At 34.9% G+C, this 25,613-nt stretch overlaps 2 protein-coding genes across 2 annotated transcripts; one reads left to right on the top strand and one right to left on the bottom strand.

Annotated features, from left to right (window-relative positions):
• The first annotated feature begins 7,431 nt into the window (after positions 1-7,431).
• LOC117904063 lies at positions 7,432-19,265 on the top strand. The gene is made up of 10 exons (XM_034816589.1): positions 7,432-7,832; positions 8,302-8,960; positions 9,077-9,282; positions 10,008-10,088; positions 10,202-10,288; positions 10,445-10,577; positions 10,673-10,744; positions 11,148-11,300; positions 16,589-17,247; positions 17,329-19,265. Exons 1-9 carry the CDS (start codon positions 7,432-7,434, stop codon positions 16,708-16,710), a joined length of 1,914 nt encoding a protein of 637 aa, XP_034672480.1. The 3' UTR covers positions 16,711-17,247; positions 17,329-19,265.
• Positions 17,999-18,988, bottom strand: LOC117904064. Its single transcript, XM_034816590.1, has one exon. The coding sequence runs from the start codon at positions 18,986-18,988 to the stop codon at positions 17,999-18,001; it is 990 nt and encodes a 329-aa protein (XP_034672481.1).
• Positions 19,266-25,613: the final 6,348 nt, after the last annotated feature.

Raw genomic sequence — 25,613 nt, forward strand, 5'->3', positions numbered from 1 at the left:
TTCTTGAATATTCGTCATTAATTCTTGGTGGGTATCTCGTTATCTTATTTGATCTAAGTTTGAATAGTTTAATTGCTTTGGTAGTCTTTAGTAAAATTTACTTTTCGGAGGCCATCGAAAAATAGTGAAGATTGGCCTCCATTCTCACCACTTCAATTTTCTTGGTCGTCAAAAATTCTACTTTATGATTTTGTTCTCTTTTGTTTTGCTTGGTATTTTGATTCATACACTTTATTGCTTTCAAATTAATTTCTTTTTATTTGTAAAATACAACACTATTCTCAAAAGCTCATTTTCCTTAAAAATCCATTTCAAAAATTCATTTAGAGTTCTTAGAATCAAAATCTCATTTTTTTAAAATAATGTGCAACCATGTTTTGATCTGATCGGTTCACATCTTTCAAATAAAATTACAGTTCTGAATAAAACACGAATCAAAGCTTGTGGTCCCAAATAAATGGGATAATTCTAAGCTAAATTCGTGTATATCGATTAGGGAATTGGTGAAACCCCTACATAAGAAAATCTTTTCAAAATTTATTTTTGTTGCCACATTTGACACTTGTTGAAATCACGTCTATCTATTTTTTTAGGAATTATATACAAGATGTATCTGATAATTGATGATTCTGTATACTTTGATCACTTTTGCTATGCTAATTAGATAACGAACATGCTAGGATTTCTATATTTTATTATTTGTTATCTAACCCCTTACAACTTGAGGAAGCACGTTACAAATTATCTATGCTATCCAGGTATGTCCTCTATCACCTACTTTCTGAATTATGTGAATATGCTTGTCATTGTGAAATAATGCTTATGTCTAATAATGCTTGAGTGTTCTGATATACATGTTTCATTGTTTGATTATTTCTAATAAAATACATGCTGGATGATATATTGTTTAAATTAACCATTGATGTTTTATGATAGCGATTGAGAAGCGGTCCGAGTACGCATCCTAACCTTCCTTTATTATGATTTGATCTTGTTTAGCATGTTTTTTTTTTGAACCACCTAGCCTACTTAGGTATCCATAATTAAACCGAGTAATTGCCACGTTTCCCTCAACTTAGTCAGTAGAGACCTTTTTAGAGCTTAGAGGGGTGCTACCTCCTAGAGGTACCTTCCCAATAAGTAACCTGATCCCCAGACCAAGACTTGGGTTTTTCAAAGACATGCCTTTTTTCCAAAAATTATGGAGTCACATTTTAGGGTTTTTCTTTCTTGTTTTATTTTCCCTTTAAAATAAAAATAAAATAAGTGGCGACTCCAACTTTTCCAAAAATTATTTTTCACAAATAAAAAGCGAGTCTCGCCGATCGAGTGGGGACGCACGTAAAAAATGCGGGTCCACACTAGCCCAAAACACATAACCAAAAAATAGAAAGAGGAATTGGAAACTTATTAGTGATAGGCTCAGGCGTGACAAGCACTGTCCTTGAAATAAATCCGCCTTCCTCGAAGACGAACTTGGTACACTATGATACCAATGGTCTATCTCCAGGATTCAACGGCTAGTGAATCTCGCCTTGGGTGCACTCTATAGGCAAGACGTGTACAACTCTAGTTTAGAAATATTCCTCTAAATAGATGTATGAATGCAGCAAGGACGGTGATGACCATAAGAACTCTCTAAAAAATTGGTGTGTGGAAAGTTATGGGTGACCTGCTTTTATGAACCACTAACACAGTCCCAACGGGACTTTACCTATAATAGGAACCACTAACACAATCCCAACAGGACTCTACTTGTAATTGGAACCACTAACACAACCCCAATGGGACTTTTCCTAAAGAGTCGGCCAAAAAATAAAAGACTAAGTCAAACGGAACAAAATTACATTAGTATAGAACAAAAGACTAACTTCACATTTACACTCTTCTTACAAAATTTAATGGTCAAAAATCAAGTTGATGGGCCTGATCTAGTGTTAACTTTGTTTTTTAGGTCCTCTTGGGGTTATGGGTTAGGCTAAGTTCAGATCCAAACTTAACACAATGAAGGCAACATTCCTCATCCTGTTGGTGGGGATAGTCACTACCAAAACCAACCTTGGACAAGTTTGTGAGAATTCCTTGGTTGATCTCTGCGCTTGTGCTGTTATTTCTTACCTCAAAAATCTTGGTACTAATGGCCTGTCTCCTGCATGTTATGAAAGCTTGATCCAAATACAAGCACTTGAAGCCAACCTGGGAACCAATGTGACATGCTTATGCACTTGAAGATGCTAAAAAATCTTCATAACTAATTGAAAATTTTGGTTCTACCATTTCTGGATTCAAATAAGGTTTCTTGATGCAGAAATGGGTTTCAAGGTTTTTGAGAGTTTTCCCAAGGGGGAGCTGACCTCTCTTTGGTTAGGGAGGAGCTACTTATATGCTCCTCCTACATGAAGCTTCCAAAAGGTTTCTTCCCTCTTTCTTCCATATGTTTAACTACCTTTTTTAGTATTCAGTCAACCTTCTATAACCATTGTTGACCTTGACCATCGGCTGCCAAAAGAGTGGTTGCAGATTTGCTTTTAATGGTAGGTAGGAAAGCAAGCTGGTGCTAATTGAAGGTTATCTCTTGTAGAGGACCTTAATCATAGGTGTTTTTTAGGTAAACATGTTTTAGGTGTTTGATTATAGTTGGATGTATTTTGAATGACATACATTATGGGGATATTTATTTTTAGCAGTATCAGCACCCAAACCCAAGTTTGAGCCATTATTAATGGAGGCATCAATTCTCAACTCTCCACTGTGTTGATGGCAAAATTCCCCTGCTACAATAGTAGTCACCAGCAACGGAATCTCGATCAACGCGTAGTATTAATTCCTCCTTCCTCCTGCAAAAAGATGTCCGGATGGGTTGTCTGGACACACCCTCCGATGATTAAGTTAGTCTTTTGGAAGTTGTTGGAAAATAGAGTTTTCCTCTGGGAGTGTTGCTCCGTGATTTTCGTCAAGGATGCTTACCTTCCTGAGAGTCTCCTTAGAGTTTATATATGAGTCAGAAAATATGGCCCCGCTGTGCTAGCGGGTCCCATCGTCATGATTGCGGCTCATAAGGTGGCAAAGCAATCATGACATTTCTGGTGCCAAGTGGCGGCTGTCACTTCAATTTATGTCTTTAAATATCGGGGATGTGTCAGGCATTCTGATAAGATTTGGGAATATCTTTCTGGCGCCAGGTGGCGGCTGTCACTTCAATTTATGACTTTAAATATCGGGGATGTGTCAGGCACTCTGATAAGATTTGGGAATATCTTGTCGAGCGTATCTTGCATTAAAGATGAGTGACAGTTCAGTAGACTTGGTCGTCAGTATTATTGGAGTTTGCTTTTTGATTGTGGACAGAAATGGATCCGGCGAATCATGAGTGTATGACGAGCCAAGTTATCCGGGGAATCTGAATTGTCGGCTGCGGATGTTCTCCGGGTAAGCGCTATTAGAGTATCCAGACATGTCTTACCGGGGAAGTTGAATCGCCCTTCTCTCCCATCCGGCGTCAGGCGCCGGATGTGACATATCCGAAGAAGGTGGAACGTTGGCCGGACAGAATTCCGGATGTGAGATATCCGGAGAAGGTGGAACGTCGGCTGGACAAAATTCTTATCCGAGTGTAATGAGCTATGCCGCACGTCGCAAGGAGGACCATTTGCGTGTGCAAGGGAGAGAGAGCCACGTGGCATTTTTTAAGGAGGATCCCACACACTGTACTCCTGAATGCATGTGGTGTTGGCCTTGCCTTTGACCCCATCGGGAATTAATGATACCTGTAATGTTTAGGAAGATAGGGCATGTACAACTTCCTTACCAGCCGAAGTATGATGAACTATTGTGTCAGCACTGCTAGTAATGGTGATTGTGGCAGTTGTAGTAGGCACCCGCGTATTATGCAATAAAAATCTACCTTTATTATGGAATTAATGAACTTTTATGTTAGTATACTCCAAGTAGAATCGATGTATATTGTATAGATACTGCATATATATGAGTTATGGATCCTTGAAAGTACATGATTCCAGGCCTAGGCAAGTATTTTCAAAAACAATACTTCTGACAACGGCCGATACAAATTATTTTTAAAAACTGTTTTATAGTGTTTTGTAAAACAAAAGTCTGATTAAAAATATTTTAAGGAGTTTTCAGCGGTTTAAATAATTTTATAATATCAATAGGCAATAAAGTTCATAAATGATAGTAGATGCTTTTAATAAAGAAAAAAATCAAGCTTATTCAACCTGACATGAGCCCAACCTCTATATTCTTTCAAGAGAAAAACCAATATAGAATGAATTCCACAACTTCCTTCAACTCCATCTATTGTGTGTAAATTTAAAAACACAATTTATGACTTAAAACAACTGCATATAAATATACCACGAGTAAGGTCTATATCAAGAGTAGAGTCGGTTCCTCCTTCAATTTGAGTTTGTCATCTCTGAATTTAAAAAAGGCTTGTTTTTTTATTCTCGGCACACATGGATGATATTTCTTCAAAAATTCATTGATCATGCCTTGGAGATCGGATTCTTCCTCAAAGACCTTGGTTCACTGTATTTATTTCCTTAAGGCATGCAAGCATTTTCTCCACTTACCGGCACGTCATTGGCCATCTCTAATATCTTAATTTCTCTAGTAAGACCAAACATTCCCCTATGCAATAAACAATCTCTAACAAATTCATGCTTAAGCCCTCTGAAATTCATTGAACAACTATCAAAAAGATCCTTCATTATCTAAAAGAAATGTTGCATCTAGTCTACTTTTTTAGCAAACCCACTCTACTCTATCTTCATGCTTTCCCAGATACTGACCGGGCAGGCAATAAAGATGATTGCACATCCACATCTGCTCTCATTGTTTACCTTGGTGTCAATTATCCCATATTGTCATGGAATAAACTTCTAATATAGTATACTCCATGCAGGTTTGATATATATATATGAGTTTAAGAATCCTTGAAATTATATAGTATATGATGTGAGGCCTAATATCCCAAGGAGCCCTCTTGTAGATCCATGGTTTGCCAATTAGAAGTATGATCCTATCGTCGGGTCCCTGCAGCCAAACAAAACTTCCATATATTTGTAGTGAGAAAGGGGAAATTTTCAAATTGTGCTCCTCAGAAAATTCAGTTCAAAAATTCCCAGAAAAAATATCTGTTTTAGAACAAAATCATGAAGACAAAATAATCTATATATATGTTCAAAAGACTTTCTCCCTGATTTCAGATAAGTTGGAGTAGTTTTAGCAAAAGGGAGAGAGGTACTACCCAATAGATCCTATTGATCTTCAAGTTTGGTAGCGATCATGAGCCCCAGTCACCATGCAAGATTCATCAAGAGTCAATTATTACACTGACGTGAAAAGGACTCGACCAATCAAGAACCTGATTGCTCATTGAATAACCAACAATTTGCAGCCAAGTCTGATCATATTTTATTCATCAGTACCTGGGGTACTGCCATGGATATTTAAAAAGCTGGAATACCAACTGGTTCTTAAAAAGGGAGGGACCCTAGCTATGATCTGAAACCATATACAGAAATTGCACCCAATTAACATCTTGCACCAAAGAAAGATCACAGGCAAGTAGTCAAGTAGTCAAGGAAAATATTTGTTTAATATGCTTTTCTGTTAATCATCTTCAGAAAGTTATTCAGTTAAAAAAACTTCCATATAAATCAATATATAAGAAATAAATTAATGAAATGATTACATTTGTATATAAAACTAATATAGGAAAGGAACCTCACAAATAATATTAGATGCTTTCAATACAAGATTGAAAATTATTCAGCTTCTGGTGAGCCCGAAGCATTCTTTCGAAGAAAATCCAACTTATCACAGAGGACAGATAATAATAAATGTGCCTTTTATTTTTAAGCTAAGCTCGTATGCCTTCTGATCAACCTTTTGAAAATAAATCTTCACAACTCATGACAGTTGATATAATTCACACCCTTTTATTTTTTGGCAACTTGTTTCGTGTAGGCTTAAAATATGACAATTACTGCAAAGCAGTATCAATTTCAGAGACTGGCTAAAAGTATAAATGCTGGTTTAATTATCAACAATAGCTAGCAACACTTAACCATGATGGTAACAGCCACTGGGCCTCTGCAATGGTTAAATATCTGTCGCTATACTGCTGCTGCTGCTGGTCTCTTAATTGAGTCCTTAAAGAATGGGGTCCTTGCCCTATCAAGCTCCTATATACAAGTCCTCTTTTCAGCTCAATTCCACGCCCAACCAAGCAAATTAACCAATCCATAGTGTTAACAAGATGGAAAGTGTGTTGAAAGCACTAATACACATCCTCCTCCTCCTCCTCCCGATGGCTTTGATCACTACACTAAGTGAAACAACCGATCCCCTGTGTGCAGATGTGTCCCCAAATATCCATGAATGTGCTGATATTCTTCAGAGCAGAAACCTCCCTGATGATCCACCCACTGAGTGCTGCAATGCCTTGAAACGAATCCAAGAGACGGAATCCAGAATTGGGGTCCAAAACACATGTCAATGTGCCAAGAGTTGTGTTATTACTCATATTGTAGCTGCAGGTGCTTCCATCAAAACCCTGGATGCTGGTGAACGAGATATCTCCACCAGTCTCCAGGCCAAATGTGGTGTTAGTCTTGGCTTTGACATTTCTGAGAATGCCCAGTGTTGAGGGGATATGGCATATTCGCTGTGTTTTCTGTTGTTATTGTAGTACTGAATGGGCAGCACTAGCTGCATAAAAATTATGTGCTTTTCGTCTTCGACCACATATTTTTGCACTTAATTATGATTTGCAGCCTCACACCATATGAATTTGGGGCAGTGTCTTGATGGTTATGCCAATATCTCCAATAAATATATGGAAGATGAGTCATTCCAAATTAAGTTGTATCTCCCAGTATTGTTCAGTTGTGTTGTCTCACTCAAGACTAATTCAGTGGCAGCCTCAACTTTCTCGTATTGGGTGGATTTGATTCTTGAAATTTCATCATGAACAACAAAATCTGGGGAGAGTCCATGAATCTCTGCAAGGTGTGGTAGGATTTTAGTGATTTGGATTCAAAATATTGTATGAAAGAACAACAAAATCCTTGGGGAATATTATTCTAGGAATGAAAAGGAAATAAAGAAAATTTGGAATAATCTCGATCACTACAGCCAATTCAAACAGCCCCATTCCTCTTTCTAGCTACAATTTCTCAGCGAGCAAACATACCATTAGATCATAACCCTTCATGTCGCCAACCCATTAGACTAAACAATACAAACAGAAAAAGACAACCAACCCAAAGCCGGCCAACTTTTTCCTTCATCCACTGTGATATTATCAATGTACGTTTCAGCATGCATAACAACACCTCTCTTGTGTTCTCAGCCAAAAGCTCCTCCAAAACAAACCCTGCCTTTGCACTGAGAGCAGTGGCAGCCATGGACAGGAGATTCAGCAGAGAAAGCAACGGATTCACAAGCCTGCAGAAGAAGCTGGCAGAGAGCCAGCGTCCAAACCGAGAAGAACCAGTTCCCGATCTCACTGACTTCATGAATGACATGTTCTTCGGGACTACAAACAACGACAAGAAAGCATACAACCTCACAGGTGGTGGTCTGATGGACGACGATGAAGATTACTACGGGGACAGCACAAGGAACAGTAACAGCAGGTTAACTCAAGAATGGCTCAGGGAAGCTAAGCAGATGGTGGCATCGTCTCCTTCTCGGTGTGAATCGCCTTCAAGGCTTGTCGGGTCGCCAAGGTTTGCGGCGGCGCAAGGCAGAGAGTCGGCGTCGTTGCTGGACCGGAGAAATCCTCTCTCCAGGTCTGCTAGAAGGTACATGATCATATTTACTGCAACTACATTCACCCTCTCCATTTAAGCTCCTAATTTAACAAAGCGTAACCCATAAATCTTAAACCCAAATCAAAATTCAAAATATTAGACTAATTTAGACTAAATTTTAGGCTTTGTTTGATTTTAGGATATATATTTATAATAATAAATTTAATATCTCATCTCAAAAAATGTTTTTGTTTAAAATAAAAGTTAGAAATGAAATTAAAATAAAAACTCTTCAAAAAAAAAAATATATACTAATCCTTTATGATTAAGTGGAGTTTTAGAGAATGATTTGGCATTCCCTCAAACCTTTATGATTTGCATAGGACTATATACTGCATAAGGGCGACTACTAGGAAGTGTGAACTTAGTAAAAGGACGCATCATCCTTGGTTGGACTCCTGTTACCGATTCTATCCTAAATTTTCCTGAAAGATTCCTGGGTTATAATATTGAATGACAGGCACAGAGCAGCGGAAGGCTTCAGTGGAGAAATCCTCTCAAAATCAGCTGAACACAGCCGAAACAAGTCGGAGAGTGTAGGCGCAGCCGCCATTCCCTCCGAAGTATCCCCTGCATCGGCGGTCCAGAAATGGTTCTCCAACATCCTCAAGCCATCCAATCCCGCCCCTCCATCCTCCAACCTTCCCAATCCGACGCCCCAAACTCTGCCACCTCGACTCTCCGTCAACCGCAAATCTCGCTTTCAGGACGACTCATCTGGACCTCACTCACTCCCAATCCCTGCCGCGGCCGCCCAGTCCAAACGAACCTTCAAAGCTCCGGCAGCGCCCGACACACATTTGCTCTCTCCGCCCAAGAATCTCATCGAATCGGCTCGCCGGAGGTCGATTTCGTCGTCGACATGCTCGTTGCCCGAGAATCCGGTTCTGTCGCCGCCCAGAAATCTCGTGGAGTCCGCTCACAGGCGGTCGATATCTTCGTCGACATGCTCGATTGATAAACTTTCGTCAAAGGTCAATTCGGCAGGAGGGCACAGAGGTGGAGACGAAGCTCGAAATATTAATGAGTTTCTCAAAGAGCAAAGAACCAAAATTGGGAAAATTGTGGATGGAGAAATCTCTGCAAAGGCGAAAATTTTGCTCTCTGGGCCTTCAAACAGTTGAGTGTTTTGCAAATTGAATTGAAATTTAAAACCTATTCTGTAAATTTTGCAATTCGAGCTGAATTTTATACGGGTTGTTGATGAGTTTATGTTTTGGGTGGTGGGTTTGTAGGCACGAGTTCGATGGTGGCGGCTATATGCTATGCGTGGTTGTTGGAGAATAGGACGAGGGCTAGTAAGAAAGTAGATGATGAGGAGGAGTGCGTGGTGGTGCCTGTGATGAATGTGAGGAGGAGAAACATGTGGAAGCTACTGCAGGCCGCCTGGCTCTTCCACCATGTCAGCATTGATGCCACCTCATTGCTCTTCTCTGATGAGGTATTCGATTTGTCTTTTATTTTGCTATTTTCGGTTTCATTGTTTGTTACTTTGAAGTTGGAGCTCACAGCACTGAATTGGACCCAAGTGTCTCACCCTTAAATGAACTCGTAGTTCCAGAAATAAAGTTTATTATCACAGAAAGAAAGTTTCTTTATCAGTGAAATAATCTGATACCCTCTCTATTTTTGACATTTATCTACATTCTTTTTTTCAGACTTGACAGTGGAATCTTCTTAAATTTGTCCCAGTTCAATTATGGTGTAGACCAAGTTTAAATTTATACAATATTCATCTAATTACAAAAATTAAAATTAAAAAAAAAAAAAAAGAGGTGTGGATTGGGGGGGTAACATAAAATTCGGACATCACCTCAATAAAGAAAATATGATCAAGTATAATTGCCCCTTTTTTGAAGTTTCTAATGTCAATTATTTGTATCCTAACCATGGAAGCCTATTTGTATCCTACTCGAAGAATTTTATTTTTGATATATTTCTTTCCTATTCTGCAACAGCGCAGTGTCCCTGCAGACTTCATAATAAATTGACTATTTTGTGTGATATAGATGACTTGAGCCTCGGATTTATATGATTTAAGTTCATTTGCGCAATAGGATGAAAGCCATCCATCCAGTTCTTTTCTAGGTTCAAACTTGTTTGCTGGTTTGAATAGTTTTGAAGTTTGAACAATTCTCTGACTTTGTTAATGCAATTGTGGGTCAGGTGGATTTGGAGAATTTAATGATGGCTAAGCAATTAAGCATCCTTGTGGTTGGGCAAGATGTTCTCAGAACCAATGGCGAGGTTGGTAAATATGAATTAGAGATTGTTTGATGTGTATGAATGATTCTTATGAACATGCACCACCAAAGTTGTGAAGCTGATTTTATATCTTAAACCTTTTGTAACATCTCTAGGTTGGATCCCAATGCACCATCCTTACAGATAATTACTGTGAAGATGCCTATGATCTACTTCAAACCCCAGTGCTAAAAAACCTTCTGGTAAATCATAATACTTTTTCTGTAGCTGTACTTAATATTTTTGTCTAGTATCTTTTGTACTTTCTTACATTAAAAACTAAAATGTAGCCCTGCTCCAGAATATTTTTGAACTGGACAGTCTGGCATAGCACATTCTTACTAGTTTCTGTGCTTCAGCTGGCAGGTATTCTTCTAGACACTAGAAATTTGAACGCATCTGCTAAGTTATCAACGACCAGAGATGCGGAGGCAGTTCAGCTGTTATTGGTTGGCTCAGCCCCAAATCACAGAAATACTCTTTTTGATCAATGTAAGGTTTTCTGCTTCTCTAGATCATCAGTGAAAATGTTTCCATTTGTTCATGTATCATGAATTAACTCATCCAGGTTTTGGTTTTTTTATCAGTGATGCAAGATCAGAGAGACAATTCTTTCTTTGAAGCCTTGAGACACAACTATGGGAAGCCTCCTAATGAGAGTAAGCTATATAGCTAATATTTTATGGAGATTTAATTGTTTTTCTCTTTCCTTTTTATCCTTGTAGTCCCTGTAATAGATGGGGCGATTTAAAAAGGTTGTTTTGTCACTTGGAAGCACTGAGGATTGTCATTTAAGCAAGTTTGGGTCAGATATGATGAGCCCTAATGTCTATAAGGGGAAGACAAAACTTGTGTACCCAACTCTAGGTAGTCTAGATGAGGTTTCCTGATTTGATTGAGTGGAATACTTTTCTATGCTCTATGCTCCTAATAACAGTGGATTGTAGGTGATCTGAAGTTTTACACTTACAGTGTGAATGCATGTTTTGCTCTTGAGCATTCACTAGCATTTGACAAAGTTTTATGGTTTTTTCATCTTTTTCCCCTGTTTGTTGATTATAGATGGTCGTCGTGATAGTGGAGTGCTGGTGGAACATACAGTTTCAGAGAGGAAGTCAACCTCCATCTCTCGCAATGAAGCCATCACACAAAATGCATATAGGAATTCTAATGATGTGAAAAGTGCAAAACCTAGCAGAGTGTCACCAAAATCGGGTATTTTTTTCCTTTTCTTTAAGCACTTATACTTCTACTTTTACAAATGTGGTAAACTTTTGTATCTAGTAGTAGGTTATCAAATTTGTTTTCACTGAATGTCAGTTTTTTGGGATGTTTTTGTTCGATTAATTGAGATGATAACTAATATTAGCTAAGTATAATCTATTTTCTTAAAGCTATTATTGAAGTGCAAGGTCCACAATGTTCTCATTTCCTATCTTTGGTTATTTTTTGCAATGGGTCTTGTGAATTCTACATTGTAGGTTCTTAACATGCTTTTTGGGTACCACACTTTGTCTCCTAGTTCTTGATGTTCTTTATTTCCTAGTCTTTTGCTTGACCAATTATTATCACTTTGTATCTATGTTTGTCTCTTGTTATTCCCTACATAATGATTCAAAAAATACTAAATCCCCACCTACAAAGGAAATTGTTGATAAAAGTCCAAAAATATGACACTTTCTTTTGACCGATGTTTTTTTCCCCTTATCATTTAGGAAAGATAAGATAATCTCAAGATAGAAAACATTCTCTTCAGTTCAAACCTAGAATAGATATTTTTCGTTTCCTACTCACACAAGCCCTGACCATTGCTTTCTATCAATTTCTAATTTTAATCTTCCTCCCCCTTCTGAGACTATGGTGCCTGTATAGACTGGTATTCTGTTATGATCCAATTTTAACTGGTAATAAATGTTGGGGCTTTGCAATATTTGATTAATCACAATTCTGTATAGTCCATTTACTATAGAACTTCCTATGGAATTCATTAGAGGAATGTTTCCAACAAAAATTGTTTATTCTTGCATATCTTTGCCAGTTTTCTAAATTAATACCGTATCATAGACTGTACCCTGTTGGATTAGTTATCACAATTTAGTTTCGTTTTTGAAGTAGAGTGGAGTTGTATGATTGGTCTTGACAATTCATTATCATATTTTGCGGAGATCACATCTGTACAATCAATCGTTTCGTTCTCCTTTCTGGTTTTCTTGATAGACCGTATCCTGTCCAATCGGTGATGGTAGTTCAGTTTCAATTTCTGCATAGATAGCACTTGTACGATCAATCACGTCATCATTATATCTCATTTTCATCATAAACCACACCTATATGATCAATCATGTCGTTGTCCTGTCTAATTTTCGTGATAAACCACATCATGCCTAAACGGTCATGATAGTTCCGTTTCGATTTCGGCGTAGATAGCACCTGTACAATTAGTCACGTCATTGTACTGTCTAGACTTCATCATAGATTGTACCTTGTCAAATTGATCATAACAATTCAATTTCATTTTCAGATTAGAGCGAAACTGTACGATCAGTCACATCATTGTCTTGTCTCATCTTCGTCATAAACCACACACTATCTAATTGGTCTTGACAATTCAGTATTGTATTCTACGAATATCACACCTGTACGTTCAGTCACATCGTTCTCCTATCTAGTTTTTGTGATAAACCGCATCCTGTTTGATAAGTCATGACAGTTCAGTTCCGATTTCGGCGTAGATCACACCTGTACGATTAGTCACATCGTTGTTCTATGTGTTCTTCTTCATAGTACGCCCCGTCGGATCGGTCATGACAGTTCAATTTCATTTTCAGCGTAGAGCGGACCTATACGATTGGTCACATTGTTGTCCTATCTCATCTTCATCATAAACAGCACACAATTCAATATCGTATTCTGCGGAGATCACACCTGTACAATCGAACACATCATTGTCCCGTTTGGTTTTCATTATAGAAACAATTTAGAAAAATATGAGTGATTCATTTACAATATCTTTCTTTTATCAATGATTCTACCATTTGATATGTTTCCAAAAATAATCAAAATCTAATTTCCTAATCTATATTTGCAATTTTTTGAAATGTATAAAGTTCTTCTATCAAGCCTTAATCAATAATCCTATAAAATCCTTCAATTTGTATCTAATGAAATCCAAGTATTGTAGGCATTCCCTCATTTCCTCCTCGAGCATTTTTAATTTCCCATTTATAAAATAAAAAAAAAAAATCTCATTATTATTATTAGATTGGCTCATTCTTCATTGAATTATATGGGTCAATCAAGACCTAGCAATGATGGAATTTATATTATGTTTACTGAATCACATGAAATTTTACTCAACTCCATTAATCTAATCTAATATATGAAATACACGTTAATGAAGGAATAAAGAGAATTTTATGAAGGTTTATATTTATTAAACATGTAGAGATATAACTATCTATATATCGGTCTCCTCCTTTATTGCGTATCTATTTAGGTTAGTATAGGACATGCTCTATCAAAATTAAAATTTGTATTTTCTATTCAATGAAAATTGAAACACGATAATTTAAATTTACTATGGGCATCTTATATAGATAAGATAATTAGATATTTGTGTAAGAATTTGTGTTTTAAGTTTACATATAATTGCTTCTATAATATAATTACAAAGAATTTCTTATGTCATTAAAGAAACACAATTTGAAATCCAAATTCAAGAGTCATTCATGAATTCATAGTCAATGGTAATAGTTAATGGTTCCAATTTGTCCTGAATTTTAACTTTTGTGAATTGTTTAGCTTTTCAATTTCAATAGAAAAGAGAGGGGAAGTTTTCAGGTATTATGTATTTTGTGATACTATACAATCAATCAGAAGGATGGACCCAATCCAAAACAAAAAGAAGGATTTCTTTTTAGAAAAGGGATTAAGCTAAATGAAATTCAAGATGTAAGTACAATAAAAAAGAGGGTTTATCTTTTTATATTGTTGTGGTGGCATGGCCAAGTGGTAAGGAGGTTTTAGAAGAAACCTCAAGCAAAAATCTAGGGAACTATGGTTTAAAGAAGGTGACAAGAATACGAAGTTTTTTTCATAAGATGACTAATGCTCGTCGTAGAAGAAATTTCATAGGAAGAATTAAGGTGAATGGAGAGTGGGTTACGGAGGAGTCTCAGATTTCGGAAAAAATTGTAAATAATTATTTCCAACTTCTTTTGGCGGATTCAAGTGGCCTGTGGAGACAGTATTAATAGGTTACCCTTTTCAAGGTCAAGCAATGAGACTTCTGGAGGGTTGGAAGAGCCTTTCAGTGTGGAGGAGGTTTATGCAACATTGCTAGAATTAGAAGGAGACAAAGCCCACAATCTAGATGGTTTTCTTTTGGCTTTCTAGCAGCACTGTTGGGACTTTCATAAGAATGAAGTCTTGGGTCTGTTCAGGGAATTCCACACCCCTGGATCTTTTGAAAGGAGTCTAAATGCCACGTTCTTAGTGTTAATTTAAAAAAAGAGGGAAGTCAAAGACTTAAAAGACTTCAACCAATTAGTTTAGTGGGAAGTTTGTATAAACTTCTAGCTAAAGTTTTGGCAAATAGGCTGAAGAAAGTTATAGCACGAGTGGTGTTAGATTCTCAGAATGCTTTTGTGCAAGGGAGGAAAATCCTAGATGCGGCCCTAATTACAAATGAGGCTATAGATTCAAGATTATGGAGTTGAAGGGGGAGAGTGATCTGTAAGTTGGACATTGAGAAAGCCTATGACCATGCCGATTAGACCTTTCTTTTGGAAGTGTTGCAGAAATTAGGTTTTGGATGGAGATGGGTTGATTAGATTTGGCTCTGTATATATCAAACAACTAGGTTTTTTTATCTTGGTTAATGGTTTTCTAGCTGGTTTCTTTCGGAGCAAGGGGTTTAAGGCTAAGGGATCACTATCCCTATATCTATTTGTGCTAGTGATGGAGCCTCTCAGTATTCTGTTAAGAAATGCAGGGGAGGGGCACTTCATTTCAGGCTTCAAGGTAAAAGGCAGAAGAAGAGGAGTGGAGATTTCTCACCTCCTTTTCATGGATGATACCTTGCTTTTTTGTGAGCCTTGCTTAGACCAATTGATTTGTTTGAGTTTGGTCTTGTTTTGGTTTGAAGCTTTTTCAGCGCTGAAAATTAATTTGTATAAAAGCGAGTTGATTCCCATGGGGAGGTCCCTAATGTTGAGGAGCTTACCTCTTTATTGAGTTGCAAAGTGGGGAAACTTTCAACTACTTATTTAGGCTTGCCTTTGGGTGCTTTGTTCAAGTCCCTTTCTATATGTGATGTGGTTGAGGAGAGGTTCCATAAAAGGTTAGCCCTTTGGAAACAACAATACCTTTCAAAGGGTGGTAGACTTACCTTGCTTAAAAGTACACTTTGGAAAAAAAAAATCTTTCTTTTCTGTAATTCTAGACAACGATAAGCTATTTCCCAATTGTTTCACAACGTGATAAGGATTAGATTAAATTGGAAATGGAGGTATGTGATAGTAGATAGTGATTTGTCTTGATTCTATATTTTTATGCCTTTTAAGAATAATGCCTAATGAAGGGGAACAAAAGAAAAAAGGGGTCTTATTATTCTTTCATTTTCATTAGTAAAATTCCAATGATATTTTCCAAGGGTGTCACAGCATATTTTGCTTGTGCTTAATGTTTTCTGATTCTCATAGAAATCTTTTAGGAACTTGTTTTGTTATAAGTGAATATATGGAATTTGTTCATCAGTAATGTTGGGTCAGAATCCTATTTTGACTTTGTGCCATCAATTCCACTATTATTAGTGAACAATAATGGAATAATTCTTTCATATTCATAGAGATGGGGAACATAATTCACTTGGATGTATTAAGTCTCACATGGGCTGCTTTAATGGTAGTCTTCACAAAACTCTTTCAATCATAGTATGAGGAAGAAGTGAGCTCTAGAGGTACTACTAATTCAGTTGAGGAATCAAACTGCATCAATTATTTTATAGATCATTCTGCAAAACATTTTTTTAACTATTTATAATTATTTATTATAATAAAATAAAATGTAAATAAAAATATCTTCATTTTGAAATTCCTTCTTTGGATTCTTTCTTGCAATCGGCCTTGTGAATTTCTAAATTCTAGGTTCTTAACATGCATTTTGGGCACCACTCTCTATCCCTTAGTTCTTGCTGTAATTTACTTCTTGGTCTTTTTCTTGACCAATTATTATCACTTGGTGTCGATGCTTGTCTCATTTCCTGAGTCTTTTTTAAAAAGGGGATACCACTGAGGAACACTCAAGTAATGTAAAAGAGAGCAGGTATTGTTGGGAAAAGAATAGGTATTTTAGGATGGAGTAATGAAAATAGTCCCTTTTTCCACCATTGTAAATTCTTGATAGAAATCAAGTTCATCAGCACGAATTTATTTTTCCCCTCCAATGCTTATTCTAAAATTTAATTCAGCCCTGACACCATTAACACATCTCTCCCCTTGCAGCAAAGCCCAAGTCTTCAACCGTGCAAGCACCCACAGTAGCACCAGCAGAAGCAGCACCCAATTCCTCTGGTGGAAAGAATAAATTTTTCCTGGCAAAGTGGTTTGGTTTTGGTTCAAAATGATGATCAAATGCCTGACTCATTTGCATACTGTAAATCTGATCCTCGTTAAGTTCCAAAAGTGATGAGTTAGAGGCCGAGTAGATGAGTTCCTGGATTGCCAGTGGGTTCAACAAAGCAGTGAGTTGGGTTCCACCATTTTATCCCCCATGATCTTTGTTTTTGGATGTTGCTTGGCTACAGGATGTTGTTAAAGAGATGAAATACTTATGGCTGGCATGCCTCTATTATTATTTTTGTACCAGACAAATAATGTTTAGAGCTGCTGACAGCAGATTAGTCCATGCTATTGTAACTCCTGTATTTTCTCCCAATGTTGTTATTGCTGAAGTTCAAAATTCTTCACTTGCCTGTCCACAAGGAGCAAGTTTTTCTCCCACAATACAAATCGACAACATGGAAATGGTTGAGTGATCATGTGATCATAGTTATCACATTGATATTCTTGCTATTACTGTTTACCCAAAGATTTCGGCCTTCAACAGTAGTGTGGACTACGACAAATATGTTGTGTTTCTATCTACCAATTCTCCCTGTAAGGTGCATTAGACTCTTGCTTCCTGTTTTACGGTATCTGGTTAAGACCTTAAGGTAATAAATTGATAATTTTTCAGTCACCAGTTTTATGCAGGTTGGACTCTGAAGCTACAACTGTGGCAAGTGTATGATAGACTTTTCTTTTGTGATGGACAAAGGAAAATGAGTATTACACCACCATTATTAGGAAACAACAAAAAATTAACTTTTGATGGGTGTTTAGTTTAGTAGCGAAGTTGTTGTAAAGAGAAGTAGAATGGAAATGAAGATATTTATTTCATGTGCAATGCACTTGCTCTCTTGCAGTTGGCGACTCCATCACCATCACATGCATCAGCCTCGTTTGGGCAGATACAGACATTCTAATGTCAGCCTCTCAGTCTATACATAAATGAAAGACAATGACATATATATTGAAAAAATAATAGCTCAATTATCAAGATCAGATCAAGAGGAGGAGGTAATAGAATTTCTTTTAAAAGATGAGGGAGATGCCTCTAGATTAGAAATTATTGGTCATGTATGTGATCCAATCTGTCTTGTCCAATTGTGACCACTTGTTCAATCCCAGCTGTGACTAACTTCCAAGCCCTCTTCTTTTGGCCCCATCTCCTTTCATGTGATGCCCTCTCAATGTGCTTTCTGCACCGAACCTCCATCCTCACCATTGCATTCAAGGCCCATTCTTTAACAGCCTTATTCTTCTTGGCATTGTTGGCGATATGACCGTTGGCATGGGCCAACTCAGTCCCCCTCATTCAACCTTCCAGGCATAGAGAAACAAGCAAAACTCAGATGACCCACCAGCATTGAACCCCTCTGCTGCATCACAGCTCCCAGTTTGAGATGACAATGGTGTTGTTGATGTCAGTGATGATAATGGCAGAGACGAGGAAGTTGATATTGATATCGATGTTGGTGATGTGGATGACATAAGTGGTTTAAAGATAAATAGAGCATGCCTTAAACCAGGGCTAAAGAGCCAGTCATGGACATCCCAATACACCTCCACTCTTAGTTTGTTGACATGAATGGATTCATTACCTCTGAACTTCCATTGGAGATGCTTAACATGAATGACCAAATGGCCATCTATCCTTATCTCCATTTCTGGATCAACCCTACCACAGGAATTGCCATTACCCATGCTCCCACCACTGCCACCACTTCTGTTCTTGCACTCAATTGAGATGTCATGGAATCTGCCTCTCTCATGAAACTTAGCTTTTGTAGAGAACTTCTTCTTTCCAAATATGTGCTCCTTCTTTGAAACCAAAATTGGATCGATGAGAGCCGGTCTGCAACCTGTCTTCCTGTATGCATCCTTCTTTAGATCGCCAAGAAGTAGCACAACCTCTTCATTGCACACAACTGCCACATAGTACTCTGAGCTTGGCTCGGTTTCTCCATTGAATTTTGCAGCCTTAAGGTCCCAGAAGATGTCAACAGGCTTATCATCAACTACAAAGCGCTTGGAGCCTTGTTTCCTCCAGAAGTACCATGGCTTCAGCTCCACCTTGCAGGTGTATTGGCTCTCCCCATCCGGGCCTTCCACTGCCACTGATAGGCCATGAAGCAGCAAATTCTTGCACCAAGTGATGGTAATCAGGCGGCACTGATCTGCAATTTTCGTGCGGTATGCATACATGAAAACACTCTGCCCAGACCTTGTAACAGCAGCTGGGTCATCAGTTTGCTTCTCAACAGATGAAAAGCAAGCAGGAATCCCAATTGGGTCTTGCATTGTACCAACTATTCCTGCAAATTAACAATGGGCAAAGCTCAATTTTGAGGAGGAAGAACCAGTCAACAAGATGAGCTACTGGCCAGGATGATGAAATACATGAGTTGGAGAGGGCTGAATTGGAGTGAAAAAAAATGAGAGAGAGAGAGAGAGAGAGAGAGAGAGAGAGAGAGAGAGAGAGAGGGAGAGATCTTGCTCACAAGATGTGAGTCACAGATGCTGCCAGAGGTGTTCTTGGCATCATTTATGAAGTGATAAAATTATACATATTCCCTAACTGGCATACAGATGGCAGATGAGTGAGAGTGAGTGAAGAACAAGAACAACCCTTTTTATATTCAATCACCAATGACCTCTGTTGATTTCTCATACCTGGATTTTCTTTTCTTTTTTTTCTTTTTTTTTTTTTTCTTTCTTGGTTTCTTGGTTTACTTCAAGTATTTCAATTTCTTCTTTCAACTTTTGTGAATCCAAGGTGGTTTTGCTTCTGTTACACTTAAAATACATACTTCCATGCATGGTAAAAAGCAGAGAAGCCCCTCTTCACCAGATTTGGAGTATAGATTTCTACATCCAAGCAATTGCAGCACATGAAGGGGTGGGTGAAAAGATGACCAGTCAAAATTAAAATATTACAAAGAGATGAAGAGTTGGTTTTCCAATGTGGGTCTTCATAATTCTTTCTCCTTTTTTTTTAATATTATACATCATTTTTTTGTGGGGAGATTTCACTTTTTAACTTTTCTCCAAATATTTTGCAGCAGAGAGAAGAGAGTCAAGAGGCTGAGTGTAGGAGAGGAATCTAGGGGGGGTGATAGTTGCAGAAAAGTGTTGAGGAATCTATGGCTGCAGGCTTGCAGCTGCAGATCTGGTCTCAATGCCCAGTCTTCTGCCTGTACTTTGGGTTTAAGTCAAGCAGATAACATGGCAATAAACAACCCCATTTCTACATTTTAGTGGAGAAAAACTAAAATAACAATATGCTTTCTTCTGGCTTGCCTCCCCTTTTCTGTCACCAGAAAAAAGTACCCCTGATGTCATTGTTACTAGAATTCAACCAAAACTTTCATATATTATTTTAAATTATAATTTATTCTAAAAGTTTAATAATTAAAAAATTCTGAAAATTATCTCTTGTTGGGTTGTCATGTCATTCTATGACTAGAATCATAAATCCCTTATCCTAAAAGTTTAATAATTATAATTTTTTCAAAATAATACCTTAATCATGTCTTCTTAAACAACTACCATCTTAAAGGAATTAAAAAAATATTCAGATGTGTGACAAAATTTAAAAAAAATACGTATAATCATTTAAAATTATATTTGTTAGATGCTTTTTAAAAAAAAAAAAAAAAAATTGTTACTTAACATATTAATAAATAATATTTTAATTTATATTTAAACATTAATTATTCTTTATAAAATTGTTTCTAATAGAAGAATTATAATATATATATATATATATATATATATATATATATATATATATATATATTGTAGACTAATGCCTTTAAAAATAACACCCTATTTAAATAATGGTTATTTGGTTAAAGAGATTAAAATAACTCTCATATTTGAAAGAATAGTTCATCCCTCACAAAGTATAAAAATTGATCCAATTTGAACAAAAATACCCTCTTTTTATTTCCTTCAACATTTATAACCTTTCTTCTACTTCATTATCCTCTTTTAGGTGTACAAAACCGCTCTTCATCTTTCATTTAGAAACCTAAGAGAATTTATCATTTTCTTCTTCTATTTCATTCTCTTCTTTTAGATACATTGAACAAACTCCTCATCTTTCTTTTAAAAACCTTAAAAGAGTAAATAGATGATCGAATAAAAAATAAAAAGCTAATCTACTATAAAATAGAGAGAAATGAGAAGTTGTCTAGGAGGGAAATAAAAAGAAGAACATTTTTGTCCCAATTGAATCATTTTTTATGTTTTTCGACATATGGGTTATTTTTATAAATATGAGAGTTATTTTAACCTCTTTTAACTAAATAACCCTTTAAATTAAATAATGGTCTACAAACATGTAAGATTAAGTATAATATCCATGGATATGAAAGGTTTTTACCTCCCTTGTTGTACTCAAGGTTTGAAATATGGTAAACACGGATATGTCTCGATATTTGGATTTTACAGATATATCAAAAATATTTATATCGAAATATCGAATAAATATTTATGAATATTTTAACAAAAATATCAATAGAAAATAAATAATTCAAAATTCATGAAAATATTTAGAAAACTTAAAAAAATGATAAAATGAGTAAAAATATTTATATTAAAGTTATTTTGTAAGTGTAATTAAGATAAATACAATTAAAGATAATATTTATCAATTTTTTTATAAAAAAATTAGCTTAAATTCTTTTAATATATTATATTCATTTATTTTAAAATTTTTAAAAATACTTTTATTAAAATATGTTTTATTACATTTTAAATAAAAAATTATATTGATTTCTATAAAATATTTTATTTGAGATTTTATTTCTAAAATTTTATTACAAATATGTGGTGAAAACTTTTTCTATTAACATTAATTTATTGAAATAATTAAAATTATTAACAATTTATAATATCAAATTAATTTTAATTTATAAAATATTAGGATTTCATTAGTTTTATATATATATATATATATATATATATATATATATATATATATATATATATATATATATATATATATATATATATATATATTGTAGCAATTTTTTAGTGAAATTATATTTTTAATATTTTAAAATAAAACATTTAAAATTAAAAGGATAAATAAAAAAATTAAGAGTGAAGTGATAGTAATTTTTTAAAATAGGATTAATGAGATAAATATGAAAAGAAGTTAAAAATAAAAGATAATATAAAATAAAATTATAATATAAATTTAAAATAAAATAATTTTTTTTTTTTGAAAAAAAAAGAGATAAATATATATCATTTAAAAAAAAAAAAGAAAAAAATTTCCAAAAAAATCGGGGCCCACAGAGCATCGCCCCCACGCCCAATTTTTCTCCAAAATTTGCCAACGAAAAAAAAAAAAAAAAAAGCAAAACAAAAGATTTTTCAAACCTTGGTTGTACCTAAATTGATCTCCAAATTATCAAAACCCATCCTTGAAGTAATTCAAGGCCTAAGAATGATGGCTTGAGTTATGGGGCGTTGAAAAATAATGAACGAAAGTATTTGGATCGTTTCTCATTTATGGGCGAATTTGAAGAATTGATTTGTTTAACATTGAGAAGGAAAAAGAACAAAAGAAAAGGGGTCCCTCCAAAAAAAATTGCAGAAGAAGGTACACAGCAGCTGTTGAATGGTCTTGGAAAGTATGGGGGAAAGAAACAAGTCACTTTGGCAGTTAAAAAATTCATAGGTGTAGTAGGATGCCCTTTGAACTCCATATGATAGGCCTTTATCACTGGGATGTTTCAAGGAGTTCCTTTTAAGCCTAGGTACCACCCTTAATGCGTTTGAGATGGAATTTCCAAATTTATATTAAAGCCATAATTTCTAAATAGAATTTGTAAATTTATATTGAAGTTACAACTTTTAGATGCGATTTCCTTTTTTTCTTTTTTCTTTTTTTAAAAATCACATTTTCCAAAATATGGTTTCAATTTTTTTTTTTATTTTTAAATAATAAAATAATTACATTACTCTTGCATGGTGTGGTAGGAGCTATTTTGAATGAAATAAGTCATTGAGTGTATTATGACTAAATTCTTAGATTCCGTTTAATAGTAATTTTAGGAAATGTTTTTAATATTTTTAATATTTGAAAATTTTCATAATTCAAGCGTTAGAAATACTAGAAACGTTTTTTAGAATCGCTTCCAAACGCACTCGTAATTTATACAAATAGAATTCATCCAATAATATATGTAGTGAAATTTTCTATTTGAAGAAAATGATGATCCTATATACATCAAACCACATTTTTATTACCATTTATATCATATGATTACACATCAAGTGGTAATAGATATAAAATAAATATTCGTAAAAATTCGTTGACATTGAAACATCATCTATAAAAATGATAGAACTAATGTTTTTCTTGGAAAAAATTGTTGACATGGATATTGTTGATCCTTAAAAATCTTTTTATGTCAAGGAAAATTGTAACCATCCCTTTCTCATTATTAAGAAAGTTATCTTTTAGCTTCTAGATCTATCAAACTATTTGACTAATTCTTGTATCTCAAATTTCATTTTGTGCTTATTCTATATGTTTGATATTTTTCTATTTAGATAATATTTTATAAAGAACTATTTTCCTATTATTATAAATGAACTATCCTATGGTGAAATTTTGTAATAGAAATGGGTTTATTGTAATATAAATATGTTAAATCAATATTTGATTGATCTTAATTTTGATGATAACAAAATAGGGTTTGAAACTAATGATTTATTCTAAGTGTATTTAGGCAAGATGATTTATAAAGTGACAATAACAAAGATAAATTTAATCAAAATAAAATTAAGAAAAAAAAATCCTCAAAGAGAATATTAATCAAAACGTATTTTATAAGATCTCTTTGTAAGGTCATTAGTGCAATCATGCATTTTATCATTAAAAAAATGATTTTTAATCTCAAGTTTTCACATTAAAACAATTTGAGTCATTTAAAGTCATTCATGCATTATTTTCTCACTTTTTTTTTGCTTGTTTGACTTATGGTTAACTAAGAGGTTGACTGATTTAAGTTTAAGGTTGATAAGTTAAACCAAGAGGTTAATCGATCAGGTCAAGTGACCAATTGGTTTAGGAAAATTTTCAACGTGACAAAAACTTGTCTCAATTGGTTGAAGTATAATCTCACCCGATCGAACCAATGATCAAGCAGTCAAACTCTTGTAATCTAATTGTCACAATTTTGCTCAAATGACCCTCCTTTGAGCTTATATAAAGGAACATGAAGCTTCTGGAGCCCCTTGAAGTCATATACATGAAACTACTAGTGGAGAAGTGTGGAAGTTTCTAGAAGAGTCTAGATATGTCTACACATCTCTACATAAAAATGGAAGGCAAGGGAAGAGTGTGGGGTATTTTAAAGAGTTCCAACGTACTTTTGTACATATGTTGTATATAGTCTTCATATAGAGAAATCTAGAATAGAGTGGAACCTTTATAGGTTCCAAAGAGTTCTACAATGCCTATAAATAGGAGGTGTCCTCATTTGGCCAAGATACCAAACAAGTTGAAAGCTTCATAGCATTGTAAAACTTTTTTATGCAATACAAAGCTTCCTTTATTTGCCTTCGTTGTGCACTCTAACTTTTAAGTCATGTGAATTACTTAGCCTAACTAGCTAAGTGGGTAGGAAAGGTTGACATAGCAACATCAAGCATTTTGAGTTGTCTAAATGCCGCATGTGAGTTTAGGAAAGGCCTAAATCCTATAACTTTTGCTACTCAACAACTAGAAGCCAATTTCATTATTAGTTGACCCCAAACTATGCATAGTGGCTAGTTTATGTTTTCAACTTCTATTTTAAGGCTCCAAACTTCATATATTAATGGGGAGACAGTTTAAAATCATTCTTGAATATTATTTAAGTATTAGGGAAGTGTTTAGAGTGCACTTGTTTTTAAATTTACATTTCATTTTAGCGTACTATTCAACCTTAGTTCCCTTGTATTGTATTATACCAAAATTGTAAACTAAAAGTTTTATTTTTATCAAATATTTTCTTATATGCCTTGTGAGGTAGGCTCAAGTATGAGGTATCACTTTAGGAAAAAAAATCTAAGTATGAGGTAACACTTAGGATTTACCAACTCTGAGGTATCACTTCACTTAGAGAGTTTAAGAGTGAAATGTCTTTTAAGGAAAATTGTAAGTGCTCATTGAAGTTGGTTAATTCAAGGGTAAAGACTTGAAGACTTGGATTGGAAGCTTTCACATAATGGAACTTCAAACTTGGGATTGAAGCTAAAAGAAAGTTAATATAGGCCGAGATTAGATTGAATCCCTATAAATCTTAAGTTTATATTTCTCTCCTCCCTACTCTTTTTATATATTTGCAATTGCTCTTATATTGATTTTTATCACATTATTATTTATATTATCACTTGTATTCTACAATTATTAAATTTCCAAAAAGTGAACATCACCCTATTCAACCCTCTTTTTTTTTCCTCTCCTTTCCTCCTCGTACTCCTCTTAGGATGGTTACCTTTAATTTGTATAATTATAATTTTCTTTTAAAAAATATTCTTATGAAATAGGGAAAGAAAACAAGATTTTTTTTTTAATTTTTAAATAATGATTTTTTTTTTCTTTTTGTATAATCCAAAACTTTTGGGATTTGAGAGTTTTTTTTTTTTTTTTTTGGTATTGTTAGTGTTCCTTTGAGTATATTGAGTTGATTTCCTCTTGTGGGTGCAAACACATTGCAAAATCATATTAAATTCTACATTTTCTTATTATTGATCATTTCTCATTTATTTTTGTTTTCTTATTTATTATTCACTCACTTTTACATAAAAAATTGTATTAAAGTTAACAAGATTTCTAGAGTGAAATATGAGATAACAAAATTTTCTTGAAATAATTTTTTCCCTATAGTAATGACAAATAAAGGCACTACTCATTCAATAA

This window comes from Vitis riparia, chromosome 17 (genome assembly GCF_004353265.1).
Source record: "Vitis riparia cultivar Riparia Gloire de Montpellier isolate 1030 chromosome 17, EGFV_Vit.rip_1.0, whole genome shotgun sequence".
In the NCBI taxonomy this organism is placed as follows: domain Eukaryota; kingdom Viridiplantae; phylum Streptophyta; class Magnoliopsida; order Vitales; family Vitaceae; genus Vitis; species Vitis riparia.